The 25227-nt window shown below is 49.0% G+C and overlaps 1 protein-coding gene across 1 annotated transcript in view; it reads left to right on the forward strand.

Moving 5' to 3' along the window:
* Positions 1-6580: 6580 nt before the first annotated feature.
* The window catches only part of LOC115521647 (D-3-phosphoglycerate dehydrogenase), a 32515-nt gene continuing 13868 nt past the window's right edge, over positions 6581-25227 (forward strand). Inside the window, exons 1-5 of the mRNA XM_030327006.1 lie at positions 6581-6843; positions 14133-14284; positions 16019-16084; positions 21477-21531; positions 21630-21728. Of these exons, the coding sequence (XP_030182866.1) occupies positions 6706-6843; positions 14133-14284; positions 16019-16084; positions 21477-21531; positions 21630-21728 (510 nt within the window). The 5' untranslated portion in view covers positions 6581-6705. The remainder of the gene's footprint in view (positions 6844-14132; positions 14285-16018; positions 16085-21476; positions 21532-21629; positions 21729-25227) is intronic.

Genomic DNA, 25227 nt, shown 5'->3' on the forward strand with positions numbered 1-25227 from the left:
GGGCAACAGGCTTGAGCCATGGAAACTTGAGCAAGGCCAAAAGGCCCATAGCAACCACCCCACTGAGCTGAATACAAATAGGCTCATTAAGCGACCCATTTTGAAATAGCCATAGGCCCTAACTGACCAGTTACAACCAGGCACAGTTCCTAAGATAACCAAAGAAAGGGAACTTCCATAGGTCACTATACTCCCTCACTCTGCCCTATAACTGTGGCTCTTCATCACCACCTGGTCTCTCTTTGCAATCCTGCCCACCCCTCCCTTGCAGTGTATTCAGAAAACTTCTATCTTTTTTGTTCTACCTTGGGTGAACACTGCCTGCACCACCAGCCTCCTACCCCAATTGGGACATCCTACATTTGGTGGCCCCCCATCCAATCAGAGTGCTCCATATACCTGTCCATAGAGCATGCAACTCTTGATCTTGGAGTCATGAGTTTCAGCCCCACGTTGGATGTAGAGTTTACTTTAAAAAAAAAAAATAGCTATAACATGAAAGCCTGTCGTATTGTTTCTAAGTTGAGTGTAATGTTTTAGAGAAGGAAGGACTTTTGATTTTATTTTGAAAGATGCAAGGACAGCACAATTAGAAGTTTGACTAGAGAGGTGCCTGTGTGGCTCTGTTGGTTAAGTGTCTGACTCTTGGTTTCTGCTCAGGTCACCATCTCACAGTTTGTGAGTTCAAGCCCCAGGTTGGGCTCCAAGCTGAAAGTGTGGAGCCTGCTTGGGATTCTTTCTCTCTCTCTCTCTGCCTCTCCCCTGCTTGTGCTTTCTCTCTCTCTCTCTCTCTCTCTCAATAAATAAATAAACTTAAAACAGAAGTTTGACTAGAGATTTAAGGAAATGCTGTAACCATAACTTTACAACCTATTGTCATGTAACTTTCGGTAAGTCATTTTACCTCTCTAAATTGTAAAGCTGGGATAAATATGTGTATCAAATCTATCATTTATAAAACACAAATAATAGTGGCACCTATTCCTTAGAATTATTGTGAGGCTTTACTGCATTACACTTAGCTAGCGCTTTTAAAATGATCAATTAATTTTGTATTATTATTATGATAATTTTGCATTTGTTACCATGTCTAATCCGTGGAAATATGGGATTCTAACAAAAGGGGATCCTAGGAGGCCCACGAAGAAGCCTTAAAAGGTGCATGAGTTCCCCAAACTGCACAGTTTTGTAGCTTCTTTCAGATTCTTCTAGAGTTCAGTGACCTAAAGGGGTTTTGGGAGCCTGTAGTTGAAGGTAAGGAGAGGAGAGCCTGAGACCTCAGAGGGAAGCTAGTAGTGATCAGAGTTTCAGAGACTACTAGTAGCCTACCTCACAAGAGACAAGAGTAAAAATTTGCATCCTCCTACTGGGGAGGAAAATTTTTCCTCTATTATTCTAGATTCTTTTGACTGATCTAGTCATCGAATTAACACAAGACAGATTAACAGGACAAAAACAAATTTAAACACATAGGTACCAAAGCCCCATTAGACTATAAGACCCAAGGTCAAACCAGGCAATAGAAGATTATATGCCATCCTGAGCTAAGGACTAGGATAGAGGCCTGGGCTTCCAAGGGCAAGAGGGTAATTTAAAGTACTATAAGGAGAGCAAATGGCTAGTAATTAGATGTAAGCCTTGCCATGTGGATAGGACTTTCAAATAAAAAGTTGTCTTTGGTAATAGCTCTTTTTCTGGGCCAAGCCTACTTCTTTTAGTTAAGGACTTGGCAATGGGATCTGGTGAAAAACAGATCTCAGTGACCCCTTACCCCATCAGGGTATCTGGAAAATAAAATAGTTATTCAGAAGAATGGCAAAGGAAGGATGTTGCACAATCAGAAGGGATATTTTCTTTTCAATTAAAAAAAAATGTTTATTTAGTTTTGAGAGGGAGCAAGACAGAGCACGAGCAGGGAAGGGGCAGAGAGAGGGGGAGACACAGAATCCAAAGCAGGCTCCAGGATCCGAGCTGTCAGCACAGAGCCCAACGCGAGGCTCAAACCCACCAGCTGTGAGATCATGACCTGAGCCGAAGTCAGACGCTTGACCAACTGAGCCACCCAGGTGCCCCCAGAGGGATATATATATTTTTTTAACGTTTATTTATTTTTGAGACAGAGAGAGACAGAGAATGAATGGGGGAGGGTCAGAGAGAGGGAGACACAGAATCTGAAACAGGCTCCAGGCTCCGAGCTGTCAGCACAGAGCCCGACGTGGGGCTTGAACTCACAGACTGCGAGATCATGACCTGAGCGGAAGTCGGACGCCCAACCGACTGAGCCACCCAGGCGCCCCTAGAGGGATATTTTTATACAGACTGTGACAAAATCTGGTGAATTCTCTCTGTACCACATTGAAGTACACCTTGCTACTGGCCACGGCACTCCTGTACATTCAGTCTTCCTCTCTTTCTTCTGGAACAGCACTGGGTAAACACCAACACACAGCTTGGATCATCTTTTTGAACATGCAGACCAACCTTTCTATTAATATATTCTTCAAGCAGAAAAATTATAATACAATTGATCATATTAAGAGGGTCTTCTTTTTCTTTTCAACATTTAGTGGTAGTTGGATGAAACAGTATTCTTCTCTTAATTTGACCTGGTGGCTCCCAAAACTCCTTTTTCAGACACTTACCTTCTTTCAGGATGAGTTACTTTCCCTGGTGGTTAACTTCACCCATTATTCATTGGTTCTTACCAGTTTCACTGTCAGAGATTTGCCTTTTCAAGTCCTGACTGTACCTTACCGAGTGATTCCAGGTGCCAAACAAGAACCCACCTCTCTGCCAGTCATAATCATCATGGTATTCATTGTCATCATCATCATAATGATAATCAAAACAATACCTAAAGAGGAGCTTTTTGGGGGTTCAGTATAGAATGATCATTTTAAAGCCAAGATAATACGTTCCCCGCCTTACACCTTCAATCGTCTCCCATCCTACTTAGAATAAAATCTGAACTCCCTAGCGTGGTGGACTGGTCAGCTGTTGGGGTTGCCAGTCTACCCTCCACTCCTTCTCTTGTCTTAACACCGTGAAGTTTCCTCATACTCTTAGTGTCTATTCCAGATGGGACTAATCCTTTCCTCAGATCTGAAGTGGGTGCTTTCTTCGGGACTGACCAGTCAGCATACTCATTCCCTTGGCCACAGTGTTAGGTTCATGGATGCGTGACCCCAGTTGGCCCAATGAGGATCAGGTATGAAAATATTGCCGCAATTCTTAGAAGATGAATACAACCTTCTGGGGTTACTAAACTTCTTAGAATATACGACTGAATTTTATATTCTCCACTAGCAGGTGACATTCTTGCCACATCTTGCCTTTCTGGAAATGAAACGAATCCAGAGAAAACAGAGACAGGAGGGAGACGGGTTGCCAATGACACTGATTTGAGCCCATTCCTGCCCACGTTTGATCGTTTTGGACACCTTGAGCCAACTGAAATCGAGTTTTTATTATTTGCATCCATAAAAGTCCAGACTGTTCACATGGCCTGAGTGGTCTGTCCCCCGTCAACCTCTCCACCTCACGTTGTGCCATGTTCCCCCTTATTGTCTATATGACCGGTGCTGTTTCCTACCCAAGTGACCTTGTTCTTAGTTGCTCTCGAATGTTCCTCCAGATGTTCCCCACTCTCTTCTTCCCCCTTCAGATCTCAGCTGAAGTGCTGCTTTCTCAGAGATTTTCCTGACCATTCACCACAGGCCACACACTCCAACACTAGACTGTGATTCCTCTCAGGGCATGGACCACGTGTGACATGCTCAACATTGTTATCCCAGTGCATGGTCATGTGCCTGGCACACAGTACGGGCTACAGGAATATCCGGGGGCAAATTCCTTAAATGTGCCAGACTTAAATGTGCCCTCTGCCCAGAATTCTTTCCTCCATTCTTCGCAAATTAACTTCTTATTTCAGTGTCACTTCGACTATCATCTTCTTGGCAAGGCCTTCCCTGGCTCTAAAGTCTAAAATAGATCCCCTCCCTCCCCCCCACCCCCTCCATCCTCTCTAGCACGTTACTCAGTTTTGTATTCTTCATCATGCTTTCGCAGCCTGAGATTGTCTTGTTCCATTCTTCGTTTATGTGGTTATTTTCTGGCCCCAAACAGAATATAAGCTCCGTGAGACAGGGACCATGTTTGTCTTGTTTGAACCTTCATTCCCAGCACCCTCAGCCATGTCTGGCATGTTATAGGCTCTCAATAAATATGTATTGGCTGCCTGATTGAATGAATGAATAAATGAATGAACGAATGAAAGCCAAGCACTACAGATTGCACTCATTTGAGTGCTTCGCGTTAGTTAATCCTCATGACAACCTTGTGAATAAGCATTGTCCTATGAGCCCCATATTGCGGAGAAGAACTAAGTCTAAGAGAAGTCTAAGAGAAGTCTAAGTCTAAGAGAAGCAATGTCACCTGCCCAAGGTCACCTTATCAGGAATTTCAGAAGCTGGAACTCAAATTCAGATGCGCCTATTTTGCAGATGACAGTTCATCATCTCCTGCTCAAATTGTCTGTTTTTATTACTCATAATGTGACTTTGGCGATCACAGCTGGGCTCCAAGTAGAAAAATAAGATTCCTACCTCTCCCCCTCTACTCTCCCCCTTTAACCTCATCCTCTATAGGCAGAGGTGCCGGACAGCTGTGGCTCCTGCACCCTTAGGTGCATGGGGTTGGTTGGGCTTGCCCTTGGAGGGCTCACCACACACCAGGAAGCAGGGAGGGCACATTATTTGTGGGCTTCATCTCCAAAAGAGACAGCTAAGCAGAGGCTGGCCTGGGCCGGCACTAGGACCTTTCCCCTAAACTCACTAAGCAGACTGTGACTCTTCTCAAGGGGCTTGGGGGCTCAGGGAGGGGACGGAGTGGGGGGTCTGGAGAGAATTGCAGAACTATTTTCCTAGAAGGCCAAAGTTCCTGGGGCGCCTGGGTGGCTCAGTCGGTTGGGTGTCTAACTTCGGCTCATGTCATGATCTCACGGTCCACGAGGTTGAGCCCGGCTTCTGGCTCTGTGCTGACAGCTCAGAGCCTGGAGCCTCCTTAGGATTCTGTGTCTCCCTCTCCCTCTGACCCTCCCCCATTCATGCTCTGTCTCTCTCTGTTTCAAAAATAAATAAACATTAGAAAATAAAAAATTAAAAAAAAAAAAGAAGGCCAGAGTTCCTGCTTTATGGATGGAAGCAATAACATGGGGTCAGGGGAGACTGGTCACTGATCGTAAAAGAAAAATCCTCAACTTGCAGTCGATGTTGGAGGGTGGATGTTGGATGGTGAAGGATGGGAGTGGGGTGGGTGCAGAGAGATATTATCTACATTCTCGGTGTCAGGGCTCCGCTCAGCTAAGGTAATGGTATCACACGGCAGAAAATCACTCCGCACTCCTGCCCTGCTTTGGAGAGCAGTTCAAACTCCTCCTCAGGGCAAAGACCCTCCTGAGCAACCCTGACCCCTCCTTAGTTTGGCCTCCTGCACCCCTAGGCACACACCCTGAGCCTTTGTAAATGTCACTTCTTTTCTACCTGGTTATTTCCTATTCAGCCCTCACGATTAGGCAATTGACTAGGAGCAGCTTGAAGGCAGATAATGTCTTACTTATTTCCTTATCCTCAGGCCTGGCAGAATAGTTGACTTCAGAGAGCAGTAGTGTCAGCTGAAAGGCAACCTTGCTGGAAAGCCTTCCTGGTGCCCCTAGGCTGTGCTGGATGGTTTTCAGGACCAGGGCACACAACAGCTAATGTCTGGACAGGTTAACAGAACTGAATTCTAATTCACCTGGGAGCATGCCTGATGCTGCTTTTGATTCTAGATGGCCTTAAATAATCCAAAACGGATTTTCCCAATATTTCTGTAAAGAGGGGCATGGAATAGTATATTTGTTGTGGGGTTTAAACATAAAGGAGTTAAGAGATGGAAAGTGCCTCCTTGGTCAGCATAGAAGTTAGACCAGACTGACATCTCACATTCTTTTTGTCTTTTTCATAATCAGAGAAGAAGTGGGGGAAGAGGAAAATTGGGAGCTCTAACAAAAATTCTGCCTGCTCTAAATGCATCTCGTCCTTGTTCTCTTTCATACTCGTAATTCTCATTACGTCATCCATCTGTAATTAAGCACTGCTTTGTGAGGTCTCAGAAAGTTTCCTATTGCTTCTTACTTTTTAGCTTTCCGTGCCTGCCTTTGGTACCCTCGGTGTTAGCCCACCACAGGATGTCTTTGCCCCTTCAACATCCAGCGCGGTGCCTTGCACATTTCAATGAATTCTTGTTAAGGAATTATTGAATATGTTCTGAGACAGAAAGAAGTGAACATGAAACATTTCTCTCACTGTGAGAACAAATATTTCTGTTTCAGATACGAATCAGCTAGTCAGCGCAAATTGTGCTTCTATATGTTCACCAGGTGTAGGGAAGGGCTTTGGCTGAGATTGAGAAATTCACCGCGGGAGCATAATAAAGGGGGCGGGGAACTAAAGGCTCAGAGCCTCGAGGAGGAGGCGGAGTCACCTAGAGTTTGAGTATTTTTGTCCAATCAGAAGGAGGCCATATAAGCAGAAGGGGGAGCTAAAAGGGGCGCGGGAGCTCGTGAATCCTGCCCAGTTACACCAGCCTGCCAGCAGTAACCGCAGCTCCTAGACTTAGGTGCTCCTGCCCCGCGCGAGCGGCCCGATTCCGAGGCAGACTCCAGCAATGGCCTTTGCAAATCTGCGGAAAGTGCTCATCAGTGACAGCCTGGACCCTTGCTGCCGGAAGATCCTGCAAGATGGAGGGCTGCAGGTGGTGGAGAAGCAGAACCTGAGCAAAGAGGAGCTGATAGCCGAGCTGCAGGTAAGGCGAGCGGGAGAAAGACGGGGGCTCGGTGGCATCCTCTGCCGAGACGGGCCGGGGCCAGCGCGCCCCACCCCCCACTCCCCGTCCCCCGTAACAGTCAGTCCTGGGGCCTCCTGAGATTGGAAACTGGGGGAGGGAGGAGAAGGAGAAGAAACAGCCGCGAGCTGCAGGATGCAAACTTTGCGTTCAGTTTGCAACCGCGTGTTTCGCGCTGGCTCGCTTCCCGCCGGCATTGCAAAGTGCAGGCTGCCCGGACTGGTCCTGCGGGCTGCCCGAAGGATGCCAGCGCGGCTCCCCTGAGCCTTCGCGCGCTGTGGCCCTGGCAGCCCTGCGCCGCCCCCTACCCGGGCGCCGGGGCACTGGGGGAAGGGGCGCCAAAGTAGCTTCGCCGCGGGGAGCCCAGGGACGGGCGATCCTTCCCGGGCCAGGTCCTGGCTCGCCCGGCAAGTACAGCCTTCCTTGGGGGGTGGCCGGGTCGTTGGCGGAGTCCCAGCCAGTCTCGTGGCCGCCGGAGAGGCTGCAGGGAAGGCGGCCCGGCTGGGGCAGCAAACGCCGTACCCGCCTTTCGTCTGATGCAAGACTGCCGCGAGTTTTCCCCGCCCCTCGGCCTCCAGAAAGCTCTCGGAGGGAAGGGGGGCGGGCGGGGGGCGCCAGAGGTCCCCGGGCCGCCCCCGCAGCTGCCGCCACGGCGCCCGGGCTCCAGGCTTTAAGCCCATGCCAGCCTGCCTTATGGTTGGCCTTATCGCTGGTCACGAATGACCAGCCTGGGTTCGAATCCGATCCCAAACGCCCCCAGGACATTTCTGTTTCTTAGCAAATCTTTCTCAGACATGTATCAGTTTGCCGTGCTGCACAGTTAGCGCAATCTGCTTCAAGTCTTCCTCTGCCTTGGTCCGGTGAGGTTTGGTGACCTCCTGCAACCTTAGGGCACTTACTTTGTGAGCTCTTCACTAGTTCCGCGCCCCCCCCCCCCCGTCCGCGCCCCACTGTATTCTGTCCCACCCCCCAACTCCCACAGCCCCGCAGTGCCGCCTCCTACCAACCTCGCTCAACCCCGGCGCACATCCACCCCCTCCATTTTCTCCTCGGAGGGCCGCTTGAAGCAAACCACAGAGGCGGCAGCAGTTGCTTTCGCTGTGCCGGAACCACATGTCCTGGAAGCTGCCTGTGCTCCCTGTCTGCCCTCGTATCTGTGTGTCCCTCCCCGTCCGCCCCGGCCCTGCACCGCCACGGTGGTGTATCTGGGTATCCAGACCCTGTCCTGTTCTTAGAGAAGTGTCTGCCTGGTCCCTGCCTTCAAGAGGTGTGTGGACTAGTTAAGGAGCCTGGCCATCACTCCTGAGAGTATTGGCCAGATGACACAGTACTTGAGTGCCAAGTGAGACCACCCGGCAACCTAGCTTCTGCCTGTTCTGCTGCTGCAAAAGTGGAGACAAGGAGGCTGATGGGTCTGAATGGGGGTGGGGGACAGGGGCTCAGGACCTGATCCAAGGTAGGGCCGGATGGGAGGCAGGCACCTCAGCTTGTTGCCTTCTCTTTTGTATGGGTGCTGTCAGTGGCCTTGACTCTGCAGTGGCCAGAAGGTAGTGCTGTGGCCTCTAGACCAGCTTCTCACCCTCCCCTCCGCCTGAACACCAGGTTGGGAAGAGTGGCCTCCCCTGGGGCTTTGCAGCTTTCCTGTGGAAATTAGAAATCCTAATTTCTAGGATTTCCAGGGAGGGACAGGGTGCAGGACACAGGCAGAACTGAGCAGAATCCAGGCCTCACCAGTACTGGAGGGGTTCCATGAAGTTGAGAAGTTGGCTGGGTGGGTTGCTGGAGTCTGGAGCTACAACTTGGAAGGACATCTTAAAGGCACTGACAGATCCTGGCAAGAGAGGAGGGGTGTTTTGTCAGCTACTGGCTGGCATCTGTCTTGCTGGGCTGTTGGAGCCCCCCAAGCCTTCGTGACTGTCTTTGTAAAACATTCACTTCAGAACATCAATTAGTCGACCTAGGCAGCCCCCTGGAGGGGCCTCGTATCCACAGTGTCTTTTTTACTCTGGGTGGAGAGGGATCTGTGTTAGTGCCTCCTGCCCTCTCTCATTTAAATCTTCTTAACGCGGAGGGAAGCTGGAGCGCATTGTCGGCCCAGGCCTGGCCTCTGTACCCACTCCTCGCTGTTCAGGGCGGGCACAGTTTGCTCTCACTGGCTCCGTGGTCAGAAAGTACAATGACCCCTGAGAATGGTGCTTTTCAGACTCAAAGCAGTTCCCCGCATGCTGTGGGTAGCCGGTAGCTGGTTTTGTGGGTCATGATTAGCATTTTTAAAAAAACAAAGTAAGTAGCAGGGAGCAGGGCAGATAGGCTGAGTATTATGTCATGAAATTTGTTTCAATGCTGTGGGCACTTGTAGTGCCTATGTGGTTAGTGAGCATAAAATCACAACTTAAATAGATGTTTCTTCCTGTAAGTCTTAGTCAAAACAGTTTGGAAAACACTGTCTTGGAATAATAAACTTAGTGATACATAGATTTTTCTTCTGCTGTATTGAATAGCAGTGCCGGTCAGAAACCACTAAACCACATGCTAGTAGTAATGCATTTAACTTACTGAGCACATTTACATCTTTATCTCAGAATTTTAAGAAAGATAAGGGGAAAAACTTCCATGCAAGATTCCATCCTTTGAAAGGCTTCGTTAAAATAGCAAGTTCCTAGCCTTTGCACAGGGATGTAATTTGCAACAGTTAAGGTAGCCATGTACTTAATCAGGATGGCACGCATTGTGCTAAACAGCATCTCCCTGCATTCTCTGTAGCTGGGGAACATGACCTGGAGAGTTCCGCTTCCCTCGAGATTTAAGTCAGAGGCACCAGCAATGCTAGCTAGCATCACCCTCAAGGCCAAGCCTGTCCTCTTTGGGAAAGGAAGCAAGTTTGAACTTGAGAAACGTGAACAGCTTTCCACTGCTGAGTTAGCATGGTTTTGTCCGGAACAGCTATAAATCCAGCAGAACACTGGCTGTTTTCCAGCTCTAAGGCAGCTGCAGAGAGCATTAGACGGCAGACGGAGTGGGTGCAGCATCGAGAGGTGCCAAAATGGACTGCAGGACACCGGAGAAGAAAGTTGTAGTCACAGCAAACTGCACGGAGGACGTGGGCGGATTGACATGGGGCTGCGGTTTGCCTAAGTAGAGGAGCGGGCAGCTTGGACCCAGGTCTTGGAGGGTTGACCTGTAACCCGAGGAGGGGATGGTACCTAGAAGTGCAGGTGTTTTGAGGGGTCACCAGGAAGCTCTCAAGAAATATGTGCTGATTGGGGCGCCTAGGTAGTGCAGATGGTTAAGCATCCGACTCTGGCTCAGGTCATGATCTCCTCATGGCTTGTGGGTTCGAGCCCTGCATCGAGCTCTGTGCTGACAGCCCATAGCCTGGAGCCTGCTTCTGATTCTGTATCTCTCTCTCTGTCTGCCGTCCCCGGCTCATGCTCTCTCTCTCTCTCTTTCTCTCTCTCAAAAATAAATAAACATTAAAAAAAAGAAAGATTTGTAAGAAGCCTTTATTATTTTTGGTGTTGAGTCTTTGTTCTGCTATACATGGTGCAAAGAGTTTTTCCGCACGTTAACGCATCACTTTCCTTTAACTTTGTTTAGGGGATTTTTTCCATAAGAAATTTACACTTAAAAGATGGTAGAGCCTGAGCCTCTTGATCTTGATCTCTGGGGTCCTGGGGTTTAGAGCTTACTTTTAAAAAAAAAAAAAAAAAGGAAGGATGAAAGAAAGGAAGAAATTTACATTTGAAAAGTTATCAAATTTGTCAGTGTTTTCTTTTATGGTTTCTGGGATTTGGGCCTTGCTTATGAAGTTTCCCCATCCTGAGATCATAAAAATATCCCCTTACATTTTCTTCTAATGCTTATCCGCTTTTATTTATTTATTTATTTATTTATTTATTATTTTTTTAATGTTTACTTATTTTTGAGTGGGGGATGGGGAGGGACAGAGAGAGAGGGAGACACAGAATCCAAAGCAGGCTCCAGGCTCTGAACCGTCAGCACAGAGCCCGATGCCAGGCTGGGACTCCTGAACCATAAGATCATGACTTCAGCTGGAGTCGAACTCTTAACCGACTGAGCCACCTAGGCGCCCCCTAATGCTTATCTTTAAAAAAATTCTTTAATTCTTCTGGATTTTTAAAAACCTATAGTGAGATAGAAATTTATTTATTTTTTCTAAATTTACCTCATACCATTTATCACATAGCTCTTCCTATCCCCATCAGTTTGAATACTACCTTTATCATTTTCTCAATTCCCAGACAGACACAGATCTGTTTGTCTATTCCAGGCACACATGGCTCTGTTTGCCAGGTACCCATTTGGTTCTGTTGAGCAATTTGTCAGTTTCTGAACATTTTCGTCCTGGTTCTCTCCTAACTTATCCTTTCTTTCTTTTTTTTTTTTTAATTTTTTTTAAAGTTTATTAGTTTATTTTCGAGAGAGAGAGGAAAGAGAGAATCCCAAGCAGGCTCCATACTGTCAGCACAGAGCCCAATCGTGACTCAAACTCACAGACTGTGAGATCATGACCTGAGCAGAAACCAAAGGTCGGACGCTTAACCAACTGAGCCACCCAGGCACCCCTTGACTTATTCTTATGCTCACAGAACTCTTGAATGCTGTTGTATAGGTCTTCTGCCTCCTTATCACAGACAGGAGAAGGAATTTCCAGTGGTGGGTTTTTAAAAAAAAATTTTTTAATGTTTATTTATTTTTTTTATTATTATTTTTTTAATTTTTTTTTTCAACGTTTATTTATTTTTGGGACAGAGAGAGACAGAGCATGAACGGGGGAGGGGCAGAGAGAGAGGGAGACACAGAATCGGAAACAGGCTCCAGGCTCCGAGCCATCAGCCCAGAGCCTGACGCGGGGCTCGAACTCACGGACCGTGAGATCGTAACCTGGCTGAAGTCGGCCGCTTAACCGACTGCGCCACCCAGGCGCCCCATGTTTATTTATTTTTGAGAGAGACAAAAGTGTGAGCTGGAGAGGTACAGAGAGGGAGACACAGAATCTGAATGAAGCAGGCTCCAGGCTCTGAGCTGCCAGCCAGCACAGAGCTCTACGTGGGGCTCGAACTCACGGGACCGCGAGATCATGACCTGAGCTGAAGTCGGACGCTCAACCGACTGAGCCACACAAGCACCCCTACAGTGGTGCATTTTTGATCATGTGACATGTTTGAATTATTTAGGGAAGGAAGGTGGTGGTGGGGAGAATGGTGAGGGTAGGTTTCCATGGCCTCTCAAATCACTGAATTCATTTATTCAATGGAGTATTCTAGCTATCAAAATAATAAGGTATTTTAAAAAGTAAGTTATCAGCTATTAAAATAACCTGCTTTAGAGATGTAACATATAGATGAAGAGACCAAATTGCAGGTCAGTCCGAGAACACCTGACTGTAAAACAGATGATACAAAAATAGGAGGAGGGAGTGATGTTAAATCCAGGGCTGTTGGCAAAGGTTTCATGGAAGAGAAGTTCGCTGTACCTGGAAAAGTTGGTAGTGGGTGGCCAGGCATGGGGATCCTTTGCTTTGGAGCCAAGAGCAGTGGACTTGAATGTGGGACAGTCAGCAGTGTCTCCATGTGCCCAGGCATTGGCTCATGTCCAACGAGGCTGCTTTATAGGGAGGAATTTCAAGCACCCTCGAGATTCTCCCTGGCGTTGGCCAGTGTTGGCAGTGAGCCCAGATGGGGTGGTTCCTGTTCGGTTCCTCTAACTTTTCCGTGTGCGTGTGCCTTGTACGTTCTGAGGTCACAGCATACACGCGTAATGGTGAGTTTTGGCATGTCTGTCACTGTGAGCTCCTTGAGGGGTGGGACTATGACTTACTCCTCTTGTGTTGACGGAGTCTAGCATAATGCCGGCTACATACCTACCAGGCACCCCATAGGTGGAAGGAAGGCATGAAAAGGGCAGGAAGAGGGGACACGGGCATCCTGAATTTTGTCAGGCTTCTGTTTTTCATCTGTGAAATGCAGTTGGACCAGAGGCTGGTCACGTGTTCCTTGGAGTCTCACATTTTGAGGTTCTGTTTCAGAACTGTGGACGTGAAAGTGCTCTCTGTGGTCAGGCACAGCCCCCCCACCAGGGAGCATGCATGAGGCATAAGCACCTCCCGAGGAATAATTTCACAACTTTTGCTGAGCAGTCATTCCAGTGCTTAGAAGACCCCCGTGCAGAGCCTGGGGAGCCGGATACAGTGGCCTTTCTCTGTCCTCCCAGTGTGTGTGGTGGGCAGGGAAGGGAGAAGGTTCTCATGGCTTCCAGGTGAGAGCTCTGCCGGGGGAAATGGCGGAGCGGCTTACATCAGTGGGGTCAGATCAGACGTGGGGCGTCTGCTCCGTCCCTCTTACTTTACAGGTGAAGACCAGGGGTGGGGGAGGTGACTTAGCACCGTGACCCGCCTTAACTTTGGCAGACCTGGAACTGGAACCCCAGCCTCCCAATCCCCAGCTTCCTGCTTTTGCAACAGCACTTGCCTCCTCAGCAGCCCCGGATAGCCAGTTTGGGGCAGAGCGGGCCCCCGTGCGCCTGGCCCATTTCCTGAGGACTCTCACTGAGTGTTTGGGCAACAGTATCCTTATTCAGAGAACATATCACAGGATTCTGGAAGAGCCCAAGAAAGCTTGTCTTGAGGTCTAACTTAGCACAAGTAAAGCGGCTTCAATGCATCCAGAAAGTATGCATATTTTTTAGTCTAAAATGGCCTGTGTTTCTCAACAGCTATAGACTGGTAGAACTGTTCTCCCTTCGTCCTCTTACTTTGCTCTCTATTTTAGGAAATGTCTTTCTTTCAACAGTTTGTCTTTTCCTCACTTTTTAGTCGCTCAGCCAGCCAGCACTTACTGAGTGCCTGGCATGTGCCAGTCATAGGGGCTTACAAAGTAGAACTTGGTCCCACCTCTCCATTCAGCAGCAGTGTCCGACGGAAGAGGTCATGTCTGTTGAGCGGGGCAGTGTCCGATGGAGGTCATGTCCGTTGAGTGGGGCCAGAGAGCCTGCCAGGTGCGATACCTATCCTAGCTCATTTTTTCATGCACTGGAGGAGGCCAGATCTCAAATTCTGAGCTCTTAGGGGAGGGAGCCGGCACTTGACTCCAGGCCTGACTAACGGCGGACCCTTCCTTACTTTGAATATATCCAAAGTCAGCTGGCAGGCAAGAACTCCCACTTTGGGCAAAGAGGTGCTAGGAGGTCTGGAAGACCGACTGTGGACCCAGATGTTTCTTCTGTCTCAGGATTGTGAAGGCCTCATCGTCCGCTCAGCCACCAAGGTGACTGCTGATGTCATCAACGCAGCAGAGAGGCTCCAGGTGGTGGGCAGGGCCGGCACGGGTGTGGACAACGTCGACCTGGAGGCTGCCACCAGGAAGGGCGTTCTGGTCATGAAGTAAGTCGAGGAGCCCGGGAGGGCGTGTGGAGGCTCACCACGAGAGGGGAGGGGAAAACTTCAAGAAGGCCAGGGCAGAGTAGGAGGCTTTCAGGAGGATGGCTGGTCCAGGCTGAGCCCAGATAGGTGGTCCGTGTTCACAGCATAGTGGTGCCCCAGGTTTTTGACCAGGAGGCTCTCTTTGTAATCGCAAATCACTTCCCAAGCCCACCCCACAGATGTTTGAGCAGCAGCCTGGTTCAGGAAATGGAAGAATGTTAGTGCATCTGTCTGCGTTCCCTACTCCAGCATTGCCCCTTCCCCTCCACTGCGTCTAGGGTCAGGTTTTCCTGGGCTCTGCTTGGCCGAGCACAGCCTTTGCTTGTTGAGTGACTATATTCTTTCCCTTCCTCACCTCCCATCACCCTTCTGCAGGCAGGAGCCCAGCTGCCCTTTCACACTCCAGGGCCAAGAGGGAAAGGGTCCCGATAGAGCTGTTTTTGCAGAAACTCAGAGCAGAGGTCACGACTGCGTGCCAGGGCTAGGCCACACTTGCCTCTGGCTCCCGTCTGGCACTTAGACGGTGTGGCAATGTTATTCTAGCCCACTTCTTTGTTCTCCAGCCTCTTCCCTTCCCTTGGGACGCTGTGTCCTCAAAATCTTGCCCTCCCTTCCCTCCGATTCCTCCTATAGCGGAGGGGTTAATTGGTCATAGCCCATCCTATGTTCTTGCCCTGGACACAGAGGCAGTGCCCCCAGTCCTGCCCCTCCTCTAGCATCCATCCCAGTCTAGCCTTTTCGCTAGGTGGAAAGACAGGCTCTGAGAATCCTTTTATCTTGACCTTTTTTTTTTTTTTTTTTTGGTAGGATCTCTTAATTTTTTTCCTCCTTGTAACTTTCATTTCCAGAGATGGAAAGATCCAATAAAGGAAAAAGGAGGCTAAACATGTGTGTTACACTTGATCTTAGCCAGAAGGCCAAGAAGCAGTGAATATGTGTTTTAATAAACTATTCCAAAAACAAAAAACAAACAAAAAAAAAAAAACCTCACAAAAAAAACCAAAGAGACTTTGAGAAAAGAAAAATACCTGTGTGAGTTTCAGCTCTATTCTCCTGTCTGTGAAATGGGCAGAGTCAGCATTGCTGTGTGTGTGAAGGTGTGAGGAAGCTTTCTCACTTCAGAACTTGTTGAGAGATAGGAGGAGAAGTCAGTCAGGTGGAGGTAAAAATACTAGCTTTGTGATTGATAGAAGCCAGGCTGGGCAACTTGATGAAGGTGTGTGGCCAGTGGGCTGACCTGAATCTGACGGACTTGCTCACCCATCTCGGGCGCAGCCCCGGTAAGACAGATGACACAGAACAGCGGGAATCTGGGCTTTCTGTAGGCAAGTAGTTCCTGAAAGGAGGGAGAGCAAAGAAAAGGACTGAGTCACATCTATATCTCCCCATCAAGTGAGACACTTCTCTGCCTGCGGAGAAGTGAGTTTGAGTCAAGAGGCCAGCTGTGTTTCTCTAATGGACGTCCCTCTGCATGAAAACATAGAGTCAGGGCAAGGGGGTTGTCTTCTAGCCTTGGGATTAGGGGAGGGGTCCATCGGAGAACCCAGGGGGGAGGCATGGGGCTGGAGGTTGTAAGAGTGGGTGAGGTGAGAGGGCAGGAGAACCAGCACACCGCACTCAAGGCTTTCCGTCGGGACAGGAGTGGGGATATGGGGTCTGGACCTACTGAAGTCCCCTCTCTCCTTTGCTCTTCAGCACCCCCAATGGGAACAGCCTCAGTGCTGCGGAGCTCACCTGCGGGATGATCATGTGCCTGGCCAGGTAAGTCCCTGACTCCTGAGCGGAGCCAGTCTCTCTGGTGTGTCAGTTGTTATGACCTCCCCAAACAAAGTGACCCGGAAACGCTTGGCAACACGCAGACTGCTAACAATGCGTCAAGGCCATTAGTCCTTTACGGAACAGTCCTTCGTCATTTCCTGCTGTCTACACCACCCTCTGGCTTTTCGAACTCTAAGCCTCAAAAATAAGGTTTCTGCTCCCTGGAATATCCTTCCCGATTATCTCTTTTTTTTCCCCAAGTCATTCCATTACTTTATTTTTATCACACTCATTATTAAAAATTCAACTAGGGGCGCTTGGGTGGCTCAGTCAGGTAAGCCTCCAACTTTGGCTCAGGTCATGATCTCATGGTTTGGGGGTTCGAGCCCCGCATCGGGCTATGTGCTGACAGCTCAGAGCCTGGAGCCTGCTTCAGATTCTGTGTCTCCCTCTCTCTCTGCCCCACCCCCACTCACACACACTCTCTCTCTCTTTCAAAAATAAATAAACATTAAACAAAAAAAATTTTTTTTAATGTAACTTCACATAGATGTAAAATAGAAGAAATGCTCAACATTTTTATTTACTTGGGAACATTTTTGAGTGAACTAATGCCAAAATGTAACAGCCTCCATGCCTCAGGGACTTCTCATACACCACAGGTTCCCAAACTTTGTTGCACGTTGATATCATCTGAGATGATAATACTAATGCCTGGCTTGCACTCCCAAAATTCTGATTTAATTGGCATGGGTGAGACTTGGCATAGGGATTTTTTAAATAAACTTTTTTTTTTTAAGTTTATTTCTCTATTTTGAGAGAGAGAGAGGTGTAGGGGCAGAGAGAGGGAGAGAGAATCCCAAGCAAGCTCCATGCTGTCATGACCTGAGACTTGATCCCATGACCCGTGTGATCATGACCTGAGCCGAAATCAAGAGTCAGAACGCTTAACCAACTGAACCACCCAGGTGCCCCAATAAACTTTTTATTTTCGGAGTTTTAGATACACAGAAAAGTTGTAAAGATAGTAGAGTTCCCATATACTTCATACTCAGCCCCCCCCATTATTAATATCTTACATTAGTATGGTGGATTAGTCATAACCAATTTGCCAATATTGAAATATTGATACATCTTTTTTAATGATAAGGCTGAGATTTAAATTTTTTTTAATAATTTTTTTAATGTTTTTATTTATTTTTGAGACAGAGAGAGAGCATGAGCAGGGGAGGGGCAGAGAGAGAGGGAGACACAGAATCTGAAGCAGGCTCCAGGCTCTGAGCTGTCAGCACAGAGCCCGACACGGGGCTCGAACTCACGGACTGTGAGATCATGACCTGAGCCAAAGTCGGACGCTTAACCGACTGAGCCACCCAGGCGCCCCTAAAAATTTTTTTCGTGTTTATTTATTTTTGAGAGAGCACAGGGGAGAGGCAGAGAGAGAGAGAGAGAGACAGAATCTGAAACACACTCCAGGCTCCGAGCTGTCAGTACAGGGCCTGACATGGGGCTCGAACTCATGAACCCCGAGATCATGATCTGAGGCAGAGTCAAACGCTTAACTGACTGAGCCACCCAGGTGCCTCTGATACACAATTTTTAACTAGTCTTCTCCATCATCTTTCTCTGGATAACTCTTATTCTCAAGATGAAGCAGGAGTGTTAATTCATCTAGGAAGCTCTCTCTGGATCTCCCAGCTAGGCTGTGTCCCTCACTGATTCCCCTGGCCTTCAGGACTTTACTCTGTCACTGTCCCTACAGCTCTTTATTGTAACAGAATGGAGCAAAGCTGCTCTGGGATCCCTGTACCTACCTGTGGATTCTTAACACAAGAGAACTCAAATGGTCACATGTCTTGCTCTTCCAGCAGGAATTCTGGGAGTGCAGGCCTCTTCAGTAAGAGGGGACGGCCTAGGAACTCATGGATATAATGCACATAATGTGTTTGGTAGTAAAACGATGGTATTGAGCACTGCTGTTGAATAGGCACTTCTGTGGTCAGTGGGGAGGGCAAGGAGCCAGTGGACAGGTCAGAAAGTTCACTGGGTCCCTTCTCACACCCTTAGATCCTTAAACCAGGGGGACCTAGGCAGACAGGGCTCTTTACTCCTCTACTTGGGCCTGAGGCTTCTAGGGCTGAGAAATTAACTCTCTCTCCCTCTCAAACCTGTTCTCCCTCCTGGGACAGGGTCTGGAGGAGTGACCTTTGTCCTAACTCTTCCCCTACCGGAGCTCTTAGGTATTCACTGATACTCATGGCCAGTGAAGAGGAAAAACTGGAGAAAAGAGTCTGGATGGGGTCCCTGAGCTGGCCGTCTACAGCTTCCAGAACCTTGGGGCTGGATGTATTCCCCCTGGATAACTGTAGTAGCCCGATGTCCTGGTTTCCCTCGTGCAGTTAAATTCAGCAGTGTTTTTGTTTTTTGAGTGAGGGACTTCTCTATCAGCTTTCTATCTAATTAATTCTCTTACTCTTCTCTGGAGGTAGAAAGAAAGGCTTGGGAGCCAGGAATAATTTTTCTCCTGTTCCAGGACCCAACTAAAGTAGAAGGATTTCAAGGAAGTGAAATTTCCAACCTCTCATCCAACAACCTCACTCATCAAAGATACGTCAAAACTAAGAAATGAGCACCCTGTGGGACGCCTGGGTGGCTTAGTCGGTTGAGCGTCCAACTTCGGCTCTGGTGATGATCTCCCATTTTGTGAGTTTGAGCCTGGCATTGGGCTCACTGCTGTCAGCACAGAGCCTGCTTCGGATCTTCTGTCCCCCTTTCTCTCTGCCTTTCTGAAAGGAAGAAAAAAGGGAAGGGAAGGGAAGGGGGAAAGAAAGAAAAGAAAAGAAGAAAGAAAGAAGCAGAAATAACGAAAGAAAAGAAAAGAAGAAGATACGGGAAGGAAGAAAGCAGAAGAAAGAAAGGTAGGAAGGAAAAAAAAGCCTGAACACTCCTTAAGGCACCCAGAAGAAGGAAGCCCTCACGCAAGTCGCCACAGCCCGGGTCTACCTCCCCCGCCTCCCGCCGCAAAGGAAAGAAAGGAAGGAAGGGAAGAAAGAAAGGAAGGAAAGGAAGGAAGGAAGGAAGGGAAGGAAGGAAGGAAGGAAGGAAGGAAGGAAGGAAGGAAGACGGCTAGTCTCTCATACCTTCTTGTGTGTCTGGTCAGACTGCTTTTCCAGCAGGGTAGCGACAGCACAGTGGGAGCCGTGGATGTGAGGTTGAGAGCATTGGGCAGTGTGGGTGGAGAGAGGGCCTGAATGGGCCTCACAGTGGGGGACTTTGAACAGATGGCTGGAGTTCCTGAGGTGCAGGAGAACAGTGACACAGAAAGAGAGGGGAATGCAACCTCTCCCCCGCTTTAGCTTCTCCTTTTGTGAGTCAGGAGGCTACCATTTGGTTCTTGGGAGACCCCTCGCCCCCATCACGGTCCTCCCCAGACTGGTCCTGTGAGGACCCCGAAGTGTTAAAGCCTGAGGAGGACTTGTGGGCGCGTGGAGGGGCTTGGGAGTGTCTTGTGCCCCACGGTGCCACATGCACCTGTCTTAGATGGTACTGTGGGCTCAGGAGGGCAGAGAGGAGGAAATAGCAGGGCTCAGGAGTAGCAGTGAGCCAGACCTGAGAGGAGGCCGTGGGCTCTGTCTCACTAGGTTAGAGCATGTTATCAGGCTAGCTTTGCTGAGAAGCAAGCCCTTCCTCAAGGCAAGTCATTGTCCTTGGGACATTCCTGAAATGAGGACCCACTACTGAGGCCTGATGGGTCTGATGGGAGCTTCTCCCCGTGAAGCCTGTTACTTGAGCTTTGTGAGCTTACCCGTGACGCCACGGGGGCACAGATGCCCCCCTCAACCTGCCCTCAGATGGAAGTGTGTCGGCCATGTGTAGACCACGAAGTGTATTTTTTATAAGAATTCAGTGAGATGGAGATACATGAACAGCATGTTGGAATCTCTCTGTTTACACACTCGTGCTTGTATGCGTGCGCACATGCACACACACACACACTGCCCTGAGTTTTGTGACTGGCGGGAAAGACTGCATTTAAATACTTTGGAGTTTAACTGTGAGGGCGATGTCCTCCTTGGCTTTGAGTCAATTCAGCTACTTCCAATGGGTGATGCCTGCTCAGGGTGTTTAGTCCCCGCCTTGTCTCTCTCCACGCAGATGTTGTGAGCATTAAAGGTGCTAAGATGTGTCTAAGCATTTTTTTAAATTTATTTTTTTATTTTGAGAGAGAGAGAGAGAGCACTCTTGCATGGCAGCGGTGGTGGCACGGGGTGGGGGGGAGGGACAGAAAGAGAAGGAGAGAGAGAAGCCCAAGCAGGCTCCGTGCTGTTAGCTTGGAGCCCGATGTAGGGCTCGAACCCACAAATCATGAGATCATGACCTGAGCCAAAACCAAGAGTCAGATGCTTAACCAACTGAGCCACCCAGGTGCCCCTTGTCTATGCATTTCTTATGGAGTGTCTAAAATAGAGAAGGTACTCCTTAAACATTTTTAAAATTTTTATTTATTTTTGAGAGACAGACAGAGTGTGAGTGGGGAAGGGGCAGAGAGAGAGGGAGACACAGAATCCGAAGCAAGGCTCCAGGCACTGGGTTGTCCTCATAAAGCCTGACGTTGGGCTCGAACTCATGAACTGTGAGATCATGACCTGAGCCGAAGTTGGATGTTTAACTGACTGAGCCACCCAGCACCCTGCTCCTTAAACATTTTAAACATTGTTTCCTGTCTCCCTTTTTCACTTCCAGAGAAGCCCGGATGACATAATCTTACCCTCTCACCTCTGACTCTGCCGTAACTTCCTTTGTCCCCTCCAGAAAACAGGTGGAGACTCAGACCTTCGTTTTAACCAATAGGAGGAAATAGGCTGGGTGTTGGGGTAGGAGTTGGTATGCACCGTGGCACCCACCCGTCCTAGGGTAGCCTGAGACTGCTGCGGCTTAAGAAACTGTAAGGAAGAATTAAATAACCAGCTATCTGTTGATACAGTAGAAGATGCAGGTGGCAGCCTTTGATGGAAAAACAAAATGAAAATCCTTGAACTTCCTTAATGAACCTGATGTCTTCAGAGTCGCTCAATACCCCATTCGTTATCCCTGGGAACCCTGGAGGATTGGCTCTGACTTCTTACATGCCTAGAGTCACTTGGTGGTTGAGGTGGAATCAGAACCTTGACCCGGAGTCCTGGCTGGAGACAGAAATCCCAGGGCTCCCCTATCAGGCCTCGCTGGGCGGTTTCCCTCTGCTCCACTCCCTTGACCCCCCTCGGTGTCTCTGTACCTGAGCTCCAGACCCAGACTGAGCCCGGCCCCCAGGGGAATGACTGTCAGAGGCGGCCGGTCAGACCTCAAGCCCTGCCTCCTGCGTGGGCCCCGGCTGAGCCTGTGTCTGTCCTTGCAGGCAGATTCCCCAGGCCACGGCTTCCATGAAGGACGGCAAATGGGAACGGAAGAAGGTGAGCAGCCGGTCTTGCCCCGCCCCGCCTGGCTCGGTGCCTGGGGTCCACTCTACCGCTCACTTTGGCTTCCTTGCCTTTTGCTTGTTTGCTTGCAGTTCATGGGAACAGAGCTAAATGGAAAGATCCTGGGAATTCTTGGCCTGGGCAGGATCGGAAGAGAGGTGGCCACCCGAATGCAGTCCTTTGGGATGAAGGTAAGAGGCTGGCGAACCCCTTGGACGTGGGGCTCTCTGTAGCAGTTTCGGGAAAGGCAGCCTTGCTCGAGAGAAGGTAAAGGTTTTTTCCTAGGAGGCTCTGACCCTCTGGTAGAGCCCCTGACTAAGTAGGCAGTGTAGCCGAGGAGGGGAGGAACGTTGGCCTGCCATTCTGGATACCTGACCTCAAAATCTGGGAATAACTTGGTGCAGGCCACTCAGCTCTAGGGGGAGTAATTGCCCTGAGTCCCCGTGGAGCAGAGGGGTCTAGTGTCCTGCCCTTTTCCTCCCCTGCCACGAGGGCTCGTTGTTTTGCCATGTCTGTTCCCTGGGATAATTTAGAAAAACAGGAGCAAATTTGGAGCCTTCTAGCAAAGCAGCTGTCCATCCACTGGCTGGCTCCACTCCCTAGTGCAGAAGAGACAGCAACGTGCTTCCGTGTATGCCGTGATACGATGTAAAAGCCTGCGGTGGCTGAGGCACGACATATTTCTCAGAACTCTTCCCTGACCCCTGTCTCCCTCCAGGACCTGCTTTATCCCACTCCGGGAACTCAGTGGTTCTGGCTGAGCGAGGGGCTGTCATTAAGAGCAGTGCCACCCCCTGAGGCCGGTCCGGGAGGCCTCGCAAAGGGGGAGGCCGCCGAGCCACACATAGGAGAGCACCTGCAGGGGCCAGGGACCAGGCAGCTCAGAGTGCTAGCTGACGTCTCCTTATTCACCGGGGCTGTCAGGGGGGATTGTGTGTTCGAACTGCAGCCAGGAAGGCTTTTGTTAAATATAAAGGAAAACAGTTTTGACAAGCAGATCATTTCTAGAAAAATTTTCATAGACCTGCTATGGCATTCTCCCTTTCTCCCCTTCTTCCTCCCTTTCTTGTGTCCTTCCCCCTGCCTCCCCACTTCACAGAGTTAGAAGGAACCTTATAGATTAACCCTTACTTTTATACTGATGTCTGGAGTTTGTATGTATTTGCTAAGACCTCCCGCAAACGGAAGGTAGACAAGAACCCAGGTGGGCGCCAGATCATACCGCATTGAACATCTTCCTCTCCATCCTGCCCCTCTTCCCCACCACATTTATTTATGCCAGCCAGACATCTTCCCTAAGCCACGGCACGTTTTTCGAGATCCCTGGCCCAGCAGGATCCACTGGTCATGAGAACAAACCAAAGCCATCCCTTTGGTGCAGGGGCAGCGAGGTGCCATGCGCTGAAAGGTGTGCTTTCTCCTCCTCTCTTTTGTGAGGGATTAACGTAAGGGCTCTGCTCTAAAAGCAGGGGTCAGGGCTTCACGTAGGTGCTTCACTTGGGGGTTCTTCTGTCCGGATGTCTCTGGAGGGTCACTGTCGGCTGTCTTGCTTTGGGACATGATCCTTGGAAACCCCTGAAACATCCCTTGGAATGGTCATTCCCCCCACCCCTCCACCCTTGCCAGCAGCCCTGGTCATTTCGGAGTGGCCCAGGTGGCCTTTGTTTATACTCTTGGCTCACTTTGATGGAGCTTCCTAACATATTCCCGAGCCCAGGTGAGTTTTGCCGCAGGGCAGACAGATTACTGACCCGCTTGGTCCAGATCTGCTAGGTTGATGTGAGCGGCTGCAAAGGGCAACATTTTCCAAAGGGCGAGGAGGGAGGATCATTGAACAAATTGTGAAAGGGATGGGTTTATCGGCATCCAGGCAGGAAACAATGATCAGTGTTTACTAGACGCAAATTGTTTTCCATTGGCCTTGTTCTGCCTTTGGAAACCAGCAGTAAACTGATGGATGGTGGGAATCCCCAGATGTCTTGTACCTGGGGGGTTTAAGATTTTATTTTAGTTAGATAATAGGTGAATGCCTTCTCACAAAAACTGACTTTTAGATCCTTATCTCCTTGGGTACCACCCCAATCCTGGTCTCACAGGTAATATCACTTTAGCGCGTGTCACCTTGGACTTTTTTCTGTGCGTTTACACGGAATGCATACAGTTCTTTGCCTACAGAGGGATTCTGTGCCCTTTGAGAATAGACTGTTATACATGCTGCCAACATAAAAATGTATGTCTTGTAATAAATACATTTACCATATTTTTAAACTATTGCGTGGAATTCTGTTGTGTAGACAAATAGCCTTTTATTTAGCCACTTCCTCAAGGATAGACATTTAGATGGTTTGGAAATGCGGACGTCAGTAAGACGTTGGTGAGGTCTTTCATGATACTCTTGGGATTAAGATGGAAAACGTGAGCTTGGTGCTAAGGCTTTAGTAACTGGTTGAGCATAGCCCTGTCTCCATCTGGAGGGAGATGGTCCAGGATGGTGAAGGGCTCTCTGCCTTCTCCACCGTTTTCATCAATGGCCTGGATGACAGGAAGCAGGGAGAGGTGGTTAATTCTCAAGGGTGTGGAATGAGATCCTAAAAAACATAAGAAGGCTAGAATGCTAGTTGGGCATCCTAACAGGAAGTCTAGCTAGAATACCTACCAGTGCCCTACACATGGTCCCCCAAAGCAACTGAACATATATTAGATGTAGAGGTGTTGTTAAAAAGCTTTTGTAGCGGGGGAGACCTTTGGTTGACAGAAATACAGTGTACAGTTAAAAGTGGCATGGCTGATAGGAAGGTCATGTGATGTTTGGCAGCATTAAAAGAAGCATGGCTTCCAGAACAAGGAAGGTGACATTTCTCATGTTCTGTACCAGTCAGACTCTGAAGTATTGTGAACCCAAGCTCTGCGAGACTGAAAGTTCTGGAGATGGAAGGTGATGGTGTGAGGTTCCTGTCTATACTTCCTAAGTAAGGGTTGAAGGCACTCGGGTCACTGAGCCCCATCGTGACTTGGGAGGCATCCTGGGAGGCTGCCCAATAGCTAACGGGCAGTCTGTAGAAGAGTATTGCTCTCTAAGCAGTGGATCCACGGAGGACCAAGAGGTACAAGCCCGAGGGAACAGAGCTACAGCCAGAGCTGGCCCCAGATGGAAGGGAGAGAGCCAAGTCTCCCACTACTGCAGATACACCTGTGAGACTGGTTGAGTACTTGGCCGGCACGTGTGGACGAAGTGTATGCATTGGCAGATGTAGAAGCAGACGGCCTTTAAAACTCTGGTATCTCCAGGCACCCCTTACCCATGGGCTACAAGTTTCTTTATCTGTGGAGTGGTCCTTAGCAGGGAGTTCACTGTGCGGTCGTTGGAAATAGAATAAAACTATTAAGGGCTGTGGTTTGTTACAGTAACTTGGGCAAACACTGTGATTGAAGACAGAGTGGACCAGGAGGCGGAGGAGACTCCGAGGAGTCCTGGTTGGGCGGCTCAGGCAACACGGCTGAGCATGTGCAGATTATCTTTATCACCCCCTCCCCTCGGGTCTTACCCCGGGCTTTAATCTGTCACCCAGGCTGTTAATCACTAATGAGGCTGTTAATGGATGACTAACATCCAGCCCCTTCCACAGTATCATGATTTAAGAGTTGACCCCTTCATGTCACAGGAGGGTTGGCAGAGGCCCTTTTGTGCTC

The sequence above is a fragment of the Lynx canadensis genome, chromosome C1 (assembly GCF_007474595.2).
Source record: "Lynx canadensis isolate LIC74 chromosome C1, mLynCan4.pri.v2, whole genome shotgun sequence".
NCBI lineage: Eukaryota > Metazoa > Chordata > Mammalia > Carnivora > Felidae > Lynx > Lynx canadensis.